This window comes from Saccostrea cucullata, unplaced genomic scaffold (assembly GCF_032062105.1).
Source record: "Saccostrea cucullata isolate Sc308-1 unplaced genomic scaffold, CSIRO_AGI_Scuc_v1 ctg305, whole genome shotgun sequence".
NCBI lineage: Eukaryota > Metazoa > Mollusca > Bivalvia > Ostreida > Ostreidae > Saccostrea > Saccostrea cuccullata.
This window is the reverse complement of record NW_026938238.1, coordinates 29,945-48,767: the sequence shown is the minus strand read 5'-3', so window position 1 is coordinate 48,767 and position 18,823 is coordinate 29,945. Positions and strand designations below refer to the sequence as shown.

General features: G+C 34.4%; 2 protein-coding genes across 2 annotated transcripts; one reads left to right on the top strand and one right to left on the bottom strand.

Annotated features, from left to right (window-relative positions):
* Positions 1–116: 116 nt before the first annotated feature.
* LOC134249736 (pescadillo homolog) lies at positions 117–10,611 on the bottom strand. The gene is made up of 16 exons (XM_062732085.1): positions 10,532–10,611; positions 6,858–6,937; positions 6,537–6,690; positions 6,290–6,399; positions 5,840–5,967; positions 5,576–5,619; positions 5,386–5,475; positions 4,965–5,081; positions 3,908–3,997; positions 2,753–2,886; positions 2,304–2,429; positions 1,965–2,155; positions 1,543–1,673; positions 1,237–1,293; positions 708–875; positions 117–258 (listed from the first exon to the last, which is right to left on the bottom strand). Exons 1-16 carry the CDS (start codon positions 10,553–10,555, stop codon positions 178–180), a joined length of 1,725 nt encoding a protein of 574 aa, XP_062588069.1. The 5' UTR covers positions 10,556–10,611; the 3' UTR covers positions 117–177.
* A 227-nt stretch (positions 10,612–10,838) lies between these two features.
* LOC134249716 (large ribosomal subunit protein bL12m-like) lies at positions 10,839–11,625 on the top strand. The gene has a single exon (XM_062732064.1). The coding sequence runs from the start codon at positions 10,839–10,841 to the stop codon at positions 11,442–11,444; it is 606 nt and encodes a 201-aa protein (XP_062588048.1). The 3' UTR covers positions 11,445–11,625.
* Positions 11,626–18,823: the final 7,198 nt, after the last annotated feature.

Genomic DNA, 18,823 nt, shown 5'->3' with positions numbered 1-18,823 from the left:
CTTTAAGGCAGTGATGTTACAATAACTTTGAATTAACAAATGGAATTATACTTGAACATACGATTGGATTCTAATACTTTGTGTACATGTAATATCTTTGATAATGTATGCAAACAATTTGTGTGTGACATTTATTATTTAAAATATACCCCCTCCCTACACTGTTTTTCAAAGTAATTACACTTTCTTCTTCTTTTTCTTACTGCCTGCCTTCTTTTGTTCCTCGATTGCCTCCCGTTTTTCCTTCAATTTTCTTGTCTGAAAAAAAAAAGAAAAATGAAATTTTACATCTCTATTCCAAGAGAAGAAAGGCTATTTACTGTTAGAAATCCTATGTAACTGAGTAAGAGCCTATAGGACTGACAAAGAGCCTTTGGGATTGATAGAGCCTATAGTACTGACTGAAGTGCCTATAGGACTGACTTAGTAAGAGCCTATTAGACTGACTGAGTAAGAGCCTATAGGACTGAGTAAGAGCATATAGGACTGACTTAGTAAGAGCCTATTAGACTGACTGAGTAAGAGCCCATATGACTGAGTAAGAAGAGCCTATAGGACTTACTGAGTAAGAGCCCATTAAACTGAGTAAGAGCCTAAGGGAATGAGAAAGAGCCTATAAGACTGAATAAGAGCCTATAGGACTAAGTAAAAGCCTATAGGACTGCCTGAGCCTGTAGGACTGACTGATTGTAGGAGACTGATCTTACCTCCTGGTTCTTCTTCTTCTTGGCGTACATGATTTTGTCGTACAGACGTTTCTTTTTCTTGGGAATCATCATTTCTGCCAGTCTCCTCTCCTCCATTGTTTGTCGCTGGAGTTTCTGTTCTACATTTATATTCTCGGGCGCACCTGCCTCTACTGACATATTCAGCTTCTGTTGAAAAAATATTCTCTTATCAGTTAACAGTTGTGCAGGTGCTAGCTTCTTACCAAAAAAAATCCATTTTGTTTTTCTTTTGAAAGATTTCTCGAATGACAAAACTAAAAACATCATTTATCTTGATGATTCTTACTCTTTATAACAGGAAAAGTGTACATTTTCTCATATACAGTTTTATATGGCCTGCTTTTACTTTTCTGCTGCATGTCGAATAGTTATGCCATCAGATTTTAGTATAAGCAACAGAAATGTTGACATCACAGTTTAGTTGTTGCAATATAGCATTATTTATGACCAAAATGTTTTGCTAATACAGCCAGGACCAACTATCCAGAAGAATATTTTCATTTCTCACCTTAGCATTATCAACTTCTGAAGACTCCTCAAGTTTTCTTTTATTCTTTCCTTGTTTCTTCTCTACATGAAAAAATATACATAAATGATAAATGGTAATGTGAAAGGGCAACAGACATCTCTCTCTCTCTCTCTCTCTTTACCTATTAAACTCTGAGTAATAATATTTTTTCTTTATTACAATTTTTTCATAATAAAAAAAAAAATCAGATCTAGTCTCAAGAGACACAAAATATCAAAACTTTAAAAATCTAAAACAATATTACTTTGATCCTGTCTATTTCAGTACTTTGATTTGTATGTGTACCTTTTTCTTCTCCTCTTCACTTTCTTCAATCTCTTCTTCCTCTTCCTCCTCCTCATCATCTTCCTGGTCCTCATCTTCCTCTTCCTCCTCATTTTCTTCATCTTCACTTGCATCCTCATCCTCTTCAACTCCTACAGGAGGTTTTTACATTACTATACCATTGTACAATCATTATTTCCTCAGCCTATTCATTGTGAATCTTCAGCACTGATTACTAGTACAATATCAGTATGTATACTTTATTATCATAAGTACTTGTAAGTATAATTTGCTATCTTCATCTATTATAGAAAAAGAGAGAGAACTGATTGTGCTTTGTCTGTTTTTTGTGCTTACTGTTTTCAGTAGAATGAATTGATTTACCAGTCCAAAAACTATCTGACCTTTAGACTGAACCACTAGATTGGTGACTGTTATTTTACCTGAGTCTTCCTGCACCCCCAGCTGTCTGTTGATCATGGCCTGTCTCTCTGGAGGGATGTAATCACCCTCCTCCTCCTCAACAAAGGGAGACAGGTGGGGAGGGAGGGTGGCCCCAGGAAAGTAGTGCTCCACGGGGACCAGACTATTAGCATTCACACTGTCAAACACCCACTGAGGCTGTACGTAGTACCTACAAAATATCAGGGCAAAAATGTAGGTATATCTCTCTATTTCAATCATATATCCTAATTAACAGTATAACTTTTACGCATATTTTTTATCTAGAATTTTTTTTTCCTATCTCACTGGACCACAGAACAAAGTAAGTGAGATCTTACCGTGAGAGATACTGGTTCTTTGTCTGGGGCCTGTCCACGATCTGGTGTGTAATGGTTTCATCTGATTCTGGGAATGTGGCTCCTACAGCGACAGACTTATGCCAGGAAACTTCTCCCCCAAAGCTCCTACAAAAGAGTCATTTTTACATAGAACAAAAGTTACATACAGGTGCATGTCCATACATGTAGAATGCATCTCGTATTCAGTCACCTAAACATAAAACACAACTCAGGTACTACACTCCTTTATTTTCTTTAGTGAGTGATGCATATGCTCAAATATCAAATATTAAATACAGCACACAGTATTTTTAATGACTTTTATTTTTTGTTTATATTTTTCATCACACAAAAAGTTAACAAATTTTTAGTTTCTTCCTTTTCAAAAAAAAAAAATCAAAAACCTATGAACCCTCACTCCCAATATTTTATAGATGTCTCTGATTTACCTGATAATGAATACTAATGTCTCCCTAGGCACCTCTCTATTGAGAAAGAATTTCTTTCCTTTGAACAGATTCTGTAATTTTTTCACTCTCTCGGCTTCCACTTTAGCCCTCTCAACTCGATCTGGGTCATCAGTCTAAATAATACATGTAGGCCATAGATTATCAACAGATGTAATACAAAAACTGATATCAAGAGTCATATATAACTGATATCTATATTGTGTTTTTGATAAAATGTGTTTGACTTTATCCAACGATATATATTATATACCAGGCTTGCCATTTATTTTGTAAGGCAAGAATTTTTACAAATCAAAGTTTTGAAATTTAAATCTTGAAGCAATGCGGAGGGATCACTGCTGGATCATTTAAATGAAGTGCTATTGATAAAGCACCTACCCGTGGATAAAGCATAGGTTTACCTAACAGGTAGTATCATCCACATGTATGAGATAAAAACTGACATCTGCATCTCCATGTTTTTAACAAAATGTATTTAACTTAAATATATTTATAACTATACACTTGTATATACCGTATATACTTGCCTATAAGTCGGTCCGCCTATAAGTCGATTGTATTTTTTGACATTATTTTGGTGGGATTTGCTATCGACCGGTCACCCGCTGATAAGTCGGTACAATTTTTTGCCAAAATCGGGTGAAAATTTCAAGTAAATTCACTTTGTTTTAACCTGGTTTCAATTAATATTTTTCGAAATGACACTGATATTTAATCTTAAATTATTAAACAAAAGGGCAATGCTCACTTAAAATACAAATAAATTTATTAAAATTTGTAAATACTTGTACTTTATATATGTAATCTAAGAACGCATAAATTATCATATATATCCAGACATTTTCTTCGATAATCGTCGGGAATGCACATAAGATACTACCTTTTAGCCTCCAGAAAAATACCAATCTCTTTATGACTCGCCTATAAGTCAGACTTAGAGTTTTAAACCAATATTTAACTCCCAAAATACATACTTATAGGCGAGTATATATGGTACTATAGGGGGAAAAGACAGTTCTAATATTTTCAGTTCAAACAAGGCTGAAAATTCACTTATGGGATTGAAATAAGAATGAAACAGAGGCAGGTCCTGGATCGTTTAAATGTTTTGTTCTGAGGTAAAGAGAAACTTACGTCAGTGGCGGGAAACTCGTCTAATTGGACTTCATCCTCTCCTCCACCCTCATCTATAGACTTCAGGGACTGAGACAGTGCTGATAATCTCTGGAAAATAAGACTCAATAAGTACTGGATGATTTTTTCAGGAAAAGAAAAAGATGAGGCTATAGGTCTTTTTTTTTAATTAAGAAATGAATTTAATTTTTGAAGATTCATGAGGTTATGAACTACGACGCTTCACACCGGCATATTTCATGAAGCGCGTTAGCGCTTCATGATAAATATGCCGGCGTGAAGCGTTGTAGTGCGTTATATTCATGAATCTTCAAAAAATTAAATTCATTTCTTATATTTACATTATTTTTCTGATGACTTGCCATAAATTTACACCGTTCAACTGTCATTTTTAAAACAAAACAGGTTGCACTATATTTTTTGACGTCAAGAGCGGTAATATGACGTAACAATGGAGATATTCATGCTTATTCGTAATACATACCTTATGTAGTTCATGAGAAAATATACTGCATTTTATTTTGTAAAGAATCCTAGGGGAAATTCATTGGAAATGTAAATATATATGTATGATTCATATTAAGTAATTGGAATAAACAAACACGTGTGCATGAAAACTTAATATTTGAAACTACAGATGAAATCTATGACAGAAAGGGTAAAGGAATTTCACATGAAATGGTAAAATTAGTAACCATGGTAACAATGGGATTGAAAATACAAAAACCGAGAATGACACTATTTGTCTATGTATCTTAGTGTCCTGTCTACTTGTGTGCATTTTTTCCTCATATTGAAATCAGACTAAAATCCAGCTGGTCAGCGTTTGACAAAAAAAACAAGGAATGGCAATTCATGTCACAATTAAATTTATATGTAATCAACAATTGGAAAATCAAAACTTATCAACAGCAAAACTGAATTGTAAAATAAGCTATCAAACAATGGAATTTTGTCCACTACTCATATAACTATACCAAAGTGATAGCTACCGGGTATAACACATTTAAGACTTACCATGTAATAGACAAAGAGAACTGTGGTAAGTGTAACTTACCTTTGGAGGGTAATGTAAGTTAAGGCTGTGGTAGAGCTTGTAGTTTATAAATCCCAGTAATGTTGTATAAAACTCTACAAAAGTCTGCATTACTTTGTAGTCCACATCATCTGGATGCTAAAAAGAAAACACAAACTCTATAAATGTTATTAAGAACATTTAAATAAAACACTTTAACAGTACAACATTGATATTAAAATGTTACCGTGGTATTTGAAATATATGAAATTTGATTGAATCCAAAGGAGACAAAAAAAAATGAGATACGGTTTCACTTTAACATATCTAATGAAAGTAAAATTTTGATGTTAAAGACAGTCAATTGTCTAATTACATCACTATCTAAAACCTTAGACTATGAGGCACAACTCAAGTCAAACTGAAGAACAACCATAGTCAAAGTCCAATCATATCAATATACCTGAAATCCTAAACTGTGAGGCACCACCCAAGTTAAAGTCTGTCCCATTACTTCTGCTTGGAAGTATACTCCTTTTATGGAGATGAAAACCTTTTAAGAAAAGAAAAATTATCAATTTTACATTGAATTTCTGTAAAGTTTGTGATTTTTATGTCAAGCATATTGTTCATTTTTATTATAGCATACTTACCTTCCTTAGTGATCGCGATGCTATGATATAATGCATGAACTCCACTGGAATATGAAAAATTATCAGGATTAATTCACAATATACACAAATAAATCAGATATAATATTTCAAAAGAGTTATCAAGTCCATTTTATGAATAATTTTGACAGAGTTATCTTTACTGCCCATGAGTCCTTTAAACAAGTTAACAAGACAGAAACATTTACTTTAAAAGCTGTATGGGTATATTAACTTTAAGAAATTGCGTAATGGTTGATAATATACCTGTGAGTCTCCTGGCATGGTTGATGTACTCCATGTGTATCCGTGCACTCTGTGGCATGGTGCCAAACAGGAAACACATGGACAGACAATCATCCAGATCTCCCAGGGCATCTTGAAATGAAGGGTATCTACAAAATTAAAATTCATGTTCCTCATTTGAATAAATTGTCCACCATCAGTCTGAATGAGTCGGAAAAAATACTTGAATCAGTGCCTTATTCTTGGCACACTTGTCATACTACTTGCCAAATTCAAACAAAATAATTACAAAGCATAATTTGGGAGATGGGAGCAATTTCTTCTTTTTCATATAAAACATTAATTACTATGGCAACTCCATTCATCAAATTAAATTAAAGCAGATTGACAGAGTTATGTAACCTGATGTCTTCCTCTTGTGTCTCATGTTTTCCGTCAATAGTTACAGAGCAGATTACAAAGATTCCTTACCTTTCCTTAACTATGTGGTCAACTTTATACTTGGGTTTGTTGCTGCGAATCCTTTGCTCTGCATCTTTATTTCTTTTGTTGATGGCCTTCTTAAGACGCCTAACAAAGTGCTACATAAAAATACACGATTTAATCATAATCAAAAAACTGAACAATTTTCTTTCTAACTTAAAAATTCTAACAATTTTAAAGTTCACCATCAATTCTTGTAGAAACATAAGATATTATTTTTCAGCAGATCTCTTACCTTAAACTCCCTGAACTTGTTAATGATCGGTTCATGAGCCAGGAAGTTGATGTCTTTGACTAAGTAGTAGGTCTTAGGCACTGTGCTTCCCTTGTTCACCCTCTTTTTGTGTTTGGGTTCATGAGGATAAATTCCTTTTAGAATGCATAAGCGTCTTCAAAAGAATAAGTTTTTATATATTTTGATAGCATAATTTATTTAATAACTTTTAAAACTTTTTCAACATACAAAGATACAAGATATACCTATCTATATTAAATAAACATATGATTTATGATAGGAATTAAACCCCATTCCCTGGTACTGATCAGACATGTTTACCTGAAATCAGCCAGAGTCAGCTGGAGTTTGTTGACAGCTTGATTTCTGGACATAAACGCTGTAGCTTCTCCTCGCTCATACTGCAACATACAATACCAAACTAAGACACAAACTCAACTTTATTTCTATGATTTTTCTAAAATTTTGTCAAAGGATATTATATATACATGTAAGTTTTTTTTTTTTTAATCTCATGATCTGTCGGAACATACTAAAGACCTGATATACTAAAGACCTGATATTTTGACCTGATGAAAAATAAATCATATAAAATCATCAATTTAAAGATTATATTTCAAACATAAGTTGGAAAATTATTGATGAAACTATACTAAATTTATACTAAATAATTATATTATTACTGCATATTTTCAGAAAAATAAAACAGTTAAACCTTTTAAAATTTGAATATTTGCAGCAATTCTATTTCATTTAAGAATATCAGGTCTTTAAAGTAGATGTATCAGGTCACTCAAAATTATCAGGTCATCAAGTTTTGTGAATATATCTTGATATATAATTATATATACAAAATAATCTACATATTATCCACTAAAAATGTAATTTAATATAGTTTCAAATATTATCATCAATAATTTTCCCTCAAAAATATGAAATAGAAAGTTTAAATTGATAATTTTTTTTTCATCAGATCAAAATTCGGGTAGCATCAACATAAGCCCCCGAAAGAAAGTGATTTTATCATGCCTCTACCGTCCACCAAATAGGCAAGATCAGCATACAACAGATAAAGTTATACATAATATAAGTGAGCTGCGCTCTCAACACAAGAATAACATCTTCATACTAGGAGGTGATTTCAACCTGCCAGACATCGACTGGGATAAATATGTAATCAATGGTTCCCAAACATCAAGGGAAATAAACAACGCCTTCATGCAGATGACTGCCGACCTAAACCTGCAACAAGTAGTAGATATCCCGACCAGAGGAGAGAACATCTTGGATCTACTATTAACATCCCATCCCGGGAAACTTAGTCGATGTAAGACCATCCCACCACTTGGTAACAGCGATCACGATGTGGTACTCCTAGACTTCACAACCCACATATCTCGACCACGGCCAAAAAGGAGAACCATCTATCTGTGGAAGAAAGCCAATACCAACGGCATTAGAGACGAGCTCGAGAGTCAATTAGATACCTTCACACATACCGACTTTGAAGATGTCAACAGCATGTGGGGGTACATTAAGGATCTTATATTAGGAGCTGTAAAACATCATGTACCATCTCGACGTACTCTGGCTAAACATACCCACCCGTGGATGACCTCTGAGTTAAGACGCCTAAGCAATAGGAAACAGAAAGCCTACAAACGTGCTAAGCGCAGTAAAGATTCAAAAGACAACAAGCGATACAAGGCACTCAAAAGGCAACTACAGAGAGAATCCAGGAGGGCACACACAGCTTACTTGGAGGATGTCGTCAGCGATGACCTGCGTACCAATCCTAAACGGTTTTGGACTTATATTAAAAATAGGAAGCAGGACTCATCCCAGATTGTGACACTGAAGTCCAAAGACGGTTTCCTCCGTAGCGATACTGCCAGTAAAGCCTCGATCCTGAATGAGCAGTTCCAATCTGTATACACGCAAGAGGACTTGAGTACTCTACCCGATCTAGGACCTAGCCCCTTCCCTACTATGGACAGCATAACCATTAACGAGAGGGGAATATTGAAACTACTACAGGGACTACGCCCATACAAAGCTACTGGACCCGATGAGATTCCAGCGATCATCCTGAAGCAAAGTGCAGAGTCCATAGCCCCATACCTGACAAGGATGTTCCAGCTTTCCTTAGATCACGGTCAGATACCAGATGAATGGCGTAGAGCAAACATCGTCCCTATATATAAGAAAGGGGAGAAACATCATACCATCAAACTACAGGCCGGTCTCTCTAACATCCATAGCCTGTAAACTCCTGGAACATGTTGTACACAGCACAGTTATGGACCACTTCGATCGGAACAACATCCTCTGTGATGAGCAACATGGTTTTCGAGCCCGCCGATCATGTGAGACACAACTTGTTATAACACTAGACCAGTTAGCCAAAAACATGGACCAGGGATACCAGACAGATGTGATACTTCTGGACTTTTCAAAGGCTTTTGACAAAGTCCCCCACCAACGTCTCCTACTGAAATTGGAGCACTACGGAGTGTCAGGCACCACTCTAGGCTGGATAAAGGACTTCCAAAGTCGGAGAACCCAATCAGTGGTACTGGATGGGCATACATCTTCACCGTTGGATGTCCTTTCCGGAGTGCCACAAGGAACTGTCCTGGGACCACTCCTTTTCCTAACCTACATAAACGACCTTCCTGAGTGCACCAAATCAGACGCCAGACTGTTTGCGGATGACTGTCTCGTATATCGACAGATCCGAAACCAGAGAGATGCTGACAAATTACAGAAAGATCTCACAGCCTTAGAAGGATGGGAAAAGAAGTGGCAGATGTGCTTCCATCCCGAAAAGTGCACAGTCATTCGGATCTCCAACAAAAGACAACCACTGCAAACATCATACACCCTGCATGGACATCAGCTGGAAGTGGTGGAGAGTGGGAAGTATCTTGGTGTTACCATCTCCCAAGACCTACAGTGGAACAACCATATACACACTAAGATAGGGAAAGCTACAAGAACTCTGGGCTTCCTTTCACGAAACCTTGGCCAGTGCACACCAACAGTTAAAGCAACAGCATACTGTACCATGATCAGACCATCGATCGAATATGCGTCACCAGTATGGGATCCCTACCAGACCAACTTAACAAAGGATCTAGAGCAGGTACAACGTTATATAGGTTCGTCTTTAATCAGTACACGGATACCTCCCCCGGGTGCGTAATTTTATTGAACAACTAGAGTGGGACTCACTCCAGCATAGGAGAACAACACATCAACTAGTCCTATGCTATAAAATAAGGAATCGCCTGGTGGACATCAACCCAGACAAGTACTATACACCCGGAGACAGAAGAACTAGAGGTAGCCATAGATACAGACAGCCTCGTGCCACCAAGGAGGTCTACAAGAATTCATTCTTCCCACGGTCGGTGAGAGACTGGAACCGCCTACCAGAGGAAATTACAGCAGCCCCTACTATACAGGAGTTCAGGACTGGACTAAACAGCGTCCCCTGGACCCAGCTGCAACCCTGGTAGACAAGACAGCCACATTGTATATAGTTTTAACCGTTTTTAAAGGGGAAGCCTCCTGTTTTTAACCGAGCTGGAGTTATCAACACTCTGTATAGAGTTCAACTCCCTACCGGAAGAAGAAGAAGAAGAAAATATCAGGTCTTTAGTATATCAGGTCTTTAGTATGTTCCTGATCTGTCCTATGATCTATCTGTTGCAACACATAAATCTTACCTTATAAATGACATATATTCCGGTAAACATTTCATTTTAGCTACTGTTCAATAATCCTGAATATAGATACCTAACAATGTACTACCCTTCTTTGATAGTTTTATATAAATATCTACTGCTGGTATACAGGTAGGTACAATATTTTGTTTTTAATAAATCATCTTTTTATTCTTTTTTCGAAACATAGAGCTACAGTTTTTTCACTTTATGTCCTTCCAAATAACTGATTACTTTGGAGTAAAAACAAATGATATCAATACAAACCTTCTTTTTCCTCTCCCCTCCCATGTCACACGTGTTTTTGTGTACGATTTCTCGTTGAAAAGGGAAATAACTGAAACTTGTTTAGCGAACCCGATTGAAATTAGATTTTAATATTTTTTCGATTGATGGATGAAAATATAGTTTTTACATAACTAAAACATGTTATAAAATCTAACATAAACACTGATATGGTTTATCATGATAGAATTTCTTAAGCAGTGTTAAGCTGATTGGTCAAAGCATTTACTTTTTTGAACACAATTATTTCTTATCGGGTTTGAAAGTCAATTAATGCAAAGGGGGTCAAATGGTCACCATGCTGGCTTACAAAACTATGAGATCTCACAGGTCATTACGGATTTTTTACAATATTTCTCGTCATTTCAACAAACAGAACAGGGAAAGACAGTCACAAAGATTATGTACAGCTCTATTGAATCCCAGAAGGGAGTACAGTTCTGCGGCAGAGCAGTTACAGGAACCGCATATTCAAGGAACGGAGAAAGAGTACTCACCCAAAATCGAAAGAATTGTGGATGAGATAAGTCAGTTAACTTTACTAGAAGTTTGTGATTTGAATGAGCTTTTAAAAACAAGACTTAAGATTAAAGATGGTCCTGTGATGGCCATGGCAGGACCTGCCGTTGCGGCCCCTAAAGAAGAAGAGGAGGAGGAGGTGGCCCCCAAGAGGGAAAAGAACGCATTCACAGTCAAGCTGGTCAAGTTCGACGATTCAAAGAAAATCACACTAATAAAGGAACTTAAAAACATCATTCCTGACATTAACCTTGTTCAAGCTAAGAAATTCGTGGAAGCTGTGCCGCAAGTCGTAAAGGCTGATATCATGAAGGAAGAGGCTGAGAAACTTAAATCGACCATAGAGGCCGTCGGGGGTGTTGTCGAATTAGAATAATACGGGAAGCAACTGATTGTGTGACGTTAAGTGTGTTTAGGCATGCTGTAAGTGTGCATTAGACAATGCAACATTGTGAATATCAGGTTGATGTTGAAAAAAAAAACTATGACTGTATGTTAAAATTAGCCAGTTTTGTTGTATCATAAATATGAATGATAAATAAAATTATTATGAACAATTTTGCATGTACATTTTTCTTGATGTATAACTGCTTATTCTTACATTGTCTCTGGTAAAATGTATACTTAAAAAACTGCTTATAATCTGCATAACCTTTAATTAACAGACAAACATTAAGTAACAGTTAAAATGTCGTGAACGGAATGAAAATTTGACACAATTCCTCAGTTGAACTATGAACCAGTTCTCTTTGAAATGCTTAATAGGCCAGGGTATAGCAAGTTGCCTACGGTACCATACATATCACAATATGGTCATGCGATACAACATGTATCATCATTCTTGATACAGCTGTCAACAATTAAATTAACTGATCTCTTTATATAGTCTTGCTTGCTAACCTCCAAACTTGTTAAAAAAATATCTTGAGACCCCTAACCAGTAATTTATAGGTGGACTTCTAGTCTTAGCATTGTATTTTTCTGTTGTTACCTTGTTTTCAATCATTTTGAAACATTAACATCTCTTGGTTTGTGTGTAGAATTTTCGAATAAGACAATGTAAATTAACTTTTACTGTATCACGATACATACATGGCGATATGATATGCATATCGTGAGACCTTGCAATCAATTGAATATGATTGTTGTATCACCTTATTGTTACACCTCTAATGCTTAAGATATGTAAGTGAAATATGCATAAGAACAGTTATTTTTTCACAATTAAAATATTTTATTTATTTCACTTTTCATGTTTCACAAAAGAAACCATGCAACACATTGTTTTCATATAGTAAGAACATACATCTTTGTGAAGCCATACACTATGTACACACCTTTAATTTCATAGATAATCATTTGACATACAGCATTATTTTGACAAAATATAGAAAATATGCGTTATTGCACTCTACTTTTAAAATGCAATGCAAATCATAATATTCATGGAAAACTTTACATATTTTTCTGGTTCAAACTACATACAAAATATTTTACAATGATTTTTTTTAATGATGTTTGAAATGTAGGATGATAGGCCCTTAAAATGTAATTTCCATTTTGGGCACAAAACAGTAAGCATTTATAGAGATTTCTGGCAGGAGGATATAGTAGACAAAAGATCTTGCTAAATGCACATTTCTAGACTGAAAATTATTCCATGAATATGAATGAAATTGGTTTTATTTTGACCATTATAATCAAAGACATAATCAAAATTTATCAAGATGTCAGAACTTTTTTATAGGGTTTTTAATTAAATTCCAATTTCTTAAAAGAAACCAGAAGTCTCTGTCAAGACTGTAGCTCTACTGGTTTGTACTTTAAACAAAGAAAAGTGGCAGTTGTGACTTGAAATTTCACAACAACAATATAAAACAGAATAATGATCATGTATCTCAGTGTACACTACTTGCATGCCAAATTATACATGTACTATAATCAGACTAAAACTGTGATTTGGAATTGATTTTTCAAGTATTTCACAGAAATTTCTATTTTTAGTAACCATGGCTACACCATTCACCGAAATCAAAAACTGATAAAGAGAATTATGTATCTTAGTGTAGTCTACTTGTGCGCCAAGTTATATTGAAATCAGATAAAAACTGGAGGAGGAGTAGCATTTTGAAAGTGTTTCACAGAAATTTCTATTTTTAGTAACCACGGGAACACCGTTCATCGAAATCAAAAACCAAAACACAGAATGATGTATCTTAGTGTAGTCTACTTGTGTGCCAGGTTATATTGAAATCAGACCAAAACTGTATGAGAAGTAGCATTTTGAAAATATTTCACAGAAATTTCTATTATTAGTCACCATGGGAACACCGTTCATCGAAATCAAAAACCGATACACAGAATTATGTATCTTAGTGAAGTCTACATGTGTGCCAAGTTATATTGAAATCAGACCAAAACTCTAGGAGGAATAGCATTTTAAAAGTATTTCACAGAAATTTCTTTTTTTTAGTAACCCCGGCAACACCGTTCATCGAAATCAAACAGATAAAAAAAAATTATGTATCTTAATGTAGTCTATTTGTGTGCCAAGTTATATGGAAATCAGACCAAAACTGTAGGAGGAGTAGCATTTTAAATGTATTTCACAGAAATTTCTATTTTTAGTTACCATGGCAACACCGTTCACCGAAATCAAAAACCGATAAACAGAATTATGTATCTTAGTGTAGTCTACTTGTTTGCCAAGTTATATTGAAATCAGACCAAAACTGTAGGAGGAGTAGCATTTTGGAAAGTATTTCACAGAAATTTCTATTTTTAGTAACCATGTGAACACCATTCATCGAAATCCAAAACCGATACACAGAATTATGTACATGTATCTTAGTGTAGTCTACTTGTGTGCCAAGTTATATTGAGATCAGACCAAAACTGTAGGAGGTGTAGCATTTTGAAAAAAATTGTTTCCAGACAGACAGACAGACGGATAGACAGCTCGACAGACAGACGGAAGGACGACGGACGAATTACTATCGCATAAGATCTTCTGGTCTCTGACCAGTAGAGCTAAAATGAGTGGTTAAAACTGATTTCTCATGATTACACAGAAAAGTGTAATTAATTTGGGCTAGTAACAATTCCTGATTACAATTACCCCATTCTTCATGCTGACTATATATTGGCAAAATTAAGGGGGGGGGGGGTTGCTCCTCTTTTCCTAATGCAATGGCAATAACAGTGAAATCACTATTTTTTTGGATGTTCAATTTTCCATTCAATTTCAAATCCTTATCAAAAATTACCGGTAATATGTATTTTTTAATTAAAAATATCAATGTTTTTCTTCATCTATAAGTATAAAATAAAATGCCCTCAAACCAATAATTTTTCTGCAATCCACAAATCTTTGTATGTACACCTGTACAGCAATCATTTAAGCAAAGAATTCTTAATGTTGGGTATCCTTAGAGCAGAAATTTGAACGTTGTAGATTTCATTAAGAAAACTTACATCGAATGTGAAATGTATTACAACTTCTAAATCAGTTTTAGATGGGTGACAAAAATGAGACACGGCTTTTGAATAATTGCCAGTTTCAGGTTCCAAAGAATGTACAGATCTCTTGGTTTTCTTAGTTTAGAACATAATTCATTAAATGGAAATCAAATTGTCTTATTAGTTAATTTATTATTTATTACTCAAGAGAGTTGCCTTAAACATCACTTGATATCTAGAGCAGTGTTCTACCGGTATTCCCTCCAGAAACATTGCATGTAACCTCACTTCATATCTAGGTAGAGCAGTTCTCCCAAAAACCAAGCATGTAACTTCACTTTTAAAACATCTAGAGCAGTGCTCTATTCCCTCCAGAAACATTGCATGTATCTTCACTTGATATCAAGAGCAGTGCTCTATTCCCCGGCTCCAGAAACATTGCATGCATATAACATCACTTGATATCTAGAGCAGTGTTCTATTCCCTCCAGAAACACGTTAGGTACCTTCACTTGATATCTTAGACCAGTGCTCTATTCCCACCCAAGAAACACTGCATGAAACTTTACTTGATATCTAGACCAATTCTCTAGATATTCCCTCCGGAAACACGGCATGCACCTTCACTTGATATCTAGTCTATATATGCTCTTGATACTGATAACTCTTTATGGATAAAAGTAGAAAATGTTATTATTCCAAACTGTAGGTCACAAACACTCTACTTGTGTTTTTGTTATGTTAAACCATACAAATCAAAAGATATATCTGAAAATATTTTTTCTCAAATTACTACTGAAGTTTCCCATTTTCAGTCACTTGGAGAAGTATTAATAAGTGGACACTTCAATGCACGCACTGGACATCTACTTGATTTTATTCCACATGATTCTATAAATGAAACATTTTCTGACTGCCCTGTGCCTCTAGACTACTCACCCGACTCTATTTTGCCACGCAATAATACTGATAATCAAACCAATTTACATGGTGAACTTTTATCTACCCTGTGCAAAACTTTAAACCTTAGAATTCTTAATGGAAGATTCCTTGGTGTTTCCCTTGGTTATTGTACATTTTATAATTTTAATGGTTCTAGTTGTGTTGATTACATGTTGGCTACCAGCCATGTTTTACATAATATACTGTATTTCAATGTTTTACCACCTACAGAATTGTCTGATCATAGCATTATTTGTACTAGTTTTAAGTGTGGGGCTTTTAATTGCCCAGTTACATGTGAATCATATATTGAATGTAGATCTACCCCATTGAAAGGACAGTACATTTGGTCTAATCAATGTAAACTTGCTTACCAAACAGCCCTTGTTGATGTAGAGAGCACAAACAGCCTAATTGAACTTGATAATAGTCTAAATGAGAAAGACTTAAGTATTGATGATATTAACAATAAATTAACTAAAATATATTTAACAGCTGCATCTAAAACACTTCTCTTTAAACCACCAATACATAATCGAAAAATAAACAAGAGAAAACCAGAACCTTGGATGTCTAATGATATATCTCTACTAAAAAGAGAAGTCCGCAAACTTGGAAGAAGAATTCAAATAAACCCTAAAGATTGTAATTTATTACAGGCTTTCGCAAATGCTAAACGGGAATTTAACAGAATGAAAAAGAAATCAAAACATGAATTTTATAAGCTGACAACATCGACAATCTAAATCAGAACAATTCAAAAGATTTTTGGAAGGTCCTAAACAAAAATAAAATTAAACAAAACTCAAATTCTTCCAATCCAGGACTTCAAGCATTTATGAATCACTATCAAAACTTATTGTGCTCTAAGGGCGGTAATTCCTGTGAATATGTAGATAAATCTGAAATTCAGAAACTTACTCCCCTTGACTACCCTTTCACATGCAGTGAAGTCAAACTTGGCATTAAAAGTCTAAAAAATGGTAAATCACCTGGACAAGATCTAATTCTCAATGAGTTTATTAAAAGTGGTTCAAGTACATTTCTAAATATATTGACAAAACTCTTTAATAAAATTCTTTTTACTGGGAAAATACCTGAAGCCTGGAATTTGGTATAACTTCTATTTATAAATCTGGTGACCCATGTAACCCATCGAACTATAGAGGATTAAGTTTTACAAGCTGTATGGGGAAACTCTTTAATGGACTTTTACAATGCCGCCTAAATTCATACTTGGAAACAATTGACCTACTGAGTAATTATCAATTTGGATTCAGAAGAAACCACCGTACCACAGATAATATATTTATTTTAAAAACTCTTATAAATAAGTATTTAAAATGGAAGAAACAAAACATTTATGCATGTTTTGTGGATTTTACTAAAGCCTTTGATACAGTTGATCGTACTTTAATGTTACACAAACTATACCAAAAGGGCATAGGTGGGAAATTTTACAATATTATAAATGGTATGTACTCGAGTACTAAATATTGTTGTAAAGATGAATATTACTATAGTGAACATTTGATAGCTACACGTGGGGTTAAACAAGGAGATAATCTTTCCCCTATTCTTTTTAATATATTTATTGATGACTTCTACTCACACTTAATTAATTATAACACAAGTCCTCCTGAATTACAAAATATTGAAGTTGGACATTTATTCTTTGCAGATGACCTAATTCTCCTCTCTACTACAAAAGAAGGTCTCCAAAACTCATTAGACTGTCTCTCAGAATATTGCCTAAAATCAAAATTGACTGTTAACTCTGATAAAACTAAAGCAATGATTTTCTCAAATAAGAAAATTGACACTACTCACTATTGTTTTTATTATAATCATTCAATAGTTCATCTTGAACATGAATATAAATATCTGGGAATTATTTTTACTTATAATGGTAAGCTTAAGTATGCAGCTGAACAATTAGCTGACCGTGCAAGAAAAGCTTTTTATGCAATGAAACACTCTTTACCTTTTCATAATAACTTATCTGTAAAAACTCTTTTAAAATTATATACTTCACTTATTGAACCTATCATTTTGTATGGTTCTGAGATATGGATTTCAGACTTTAATATTAATATAAACAATTGTGATCAATTACCTTTTGAAAAGATACAGCATTTGATATTTAAAGATATTTTGGGTGTACAGAGAAAAGCTTCAAATTTAGCCATTAAGTATGAGCTAGGAACAGTCCCTATTTGTTACAAAGCTATCATCTCAATGTTTAAATACTATAAGAGACTAAAAAATGTTCAGAATAAAAATGGCACTAGAAATCAAATTCTTATTGCTGCTTCCTTAGAAGATGACAACCTATATAGTAATGGTGTAAAGGATAATTGGCAAAGTCAGATTGATAAATTAAAAAAGAAACTTAACCTTCCCTCATTAGATATAACTGATTACACATTCAGCAGCTGCTTGAAGAATTTTTACATAAAAAATGTTAATTTGCAACTTCAGAACATTGAATTCTCCAAATGTGGTAAATTATTATTTTTCAGTCAAATTAGAAAGAATTATGAATTACAAGACTACTTAAAATATCCAATAAATAAAGCTATACGTTCTAAATTAACAAAACTGAGAATTTCTGCAGGCAGATATTCAAAGCCTTTTATCCCAAAAGAATCGCGTTTTTGTCACTATTGTAAAACTGTTGTAGAAAGTGAAATACATTTCATATATTATATGACTGTCCCTTATATACAGATTTACGAAAAAAAAGTACTGTCCTTTGAACATCTGTAATTTAAACGATAACATATTGAAAGAAAATCATTGTAAATTATTTTGTAGTCCTGACAATGCAGTTCATTCTAGAAGGCTATGTGAATTTTTATATGAATGTTTTGAATTGCGTTCCAAAAATAAAGCGCAATTATAATTTATATATTTAATGCATTTACTAGCTCATCACTGTCCATACTATACTGTTTGCATAATGATTATATTTAATCTACAAGTTGTAATATTTACTCTGCATAGTTGACTTCACTGATCCATACACTTGCATGTATGTATGTATTTTATTATTTGTCTTTTATATGTAACATGGTTGTATGCCAACATGTTTGGTGAATCAATAAAGAAATTGAATTGAATTGAATTGATGTCTAGAGCAGTTCTCTATACCCTCCAGAAACACGGCATGTACCATCAATGTCTAGAGCCCGAGCAGTGTTCTATTCCCTCCAGAAACACGGCATGTACCATCAATGTCTAGAGCTCGAGCAGTGTTCTATTCCCTCCATTAACACTGCATGTACCTTGACTTGATGTCTAGAGCTCGAGCAGTGCTCTATACCCTCCAGAAACACGGCATGTACCTATACC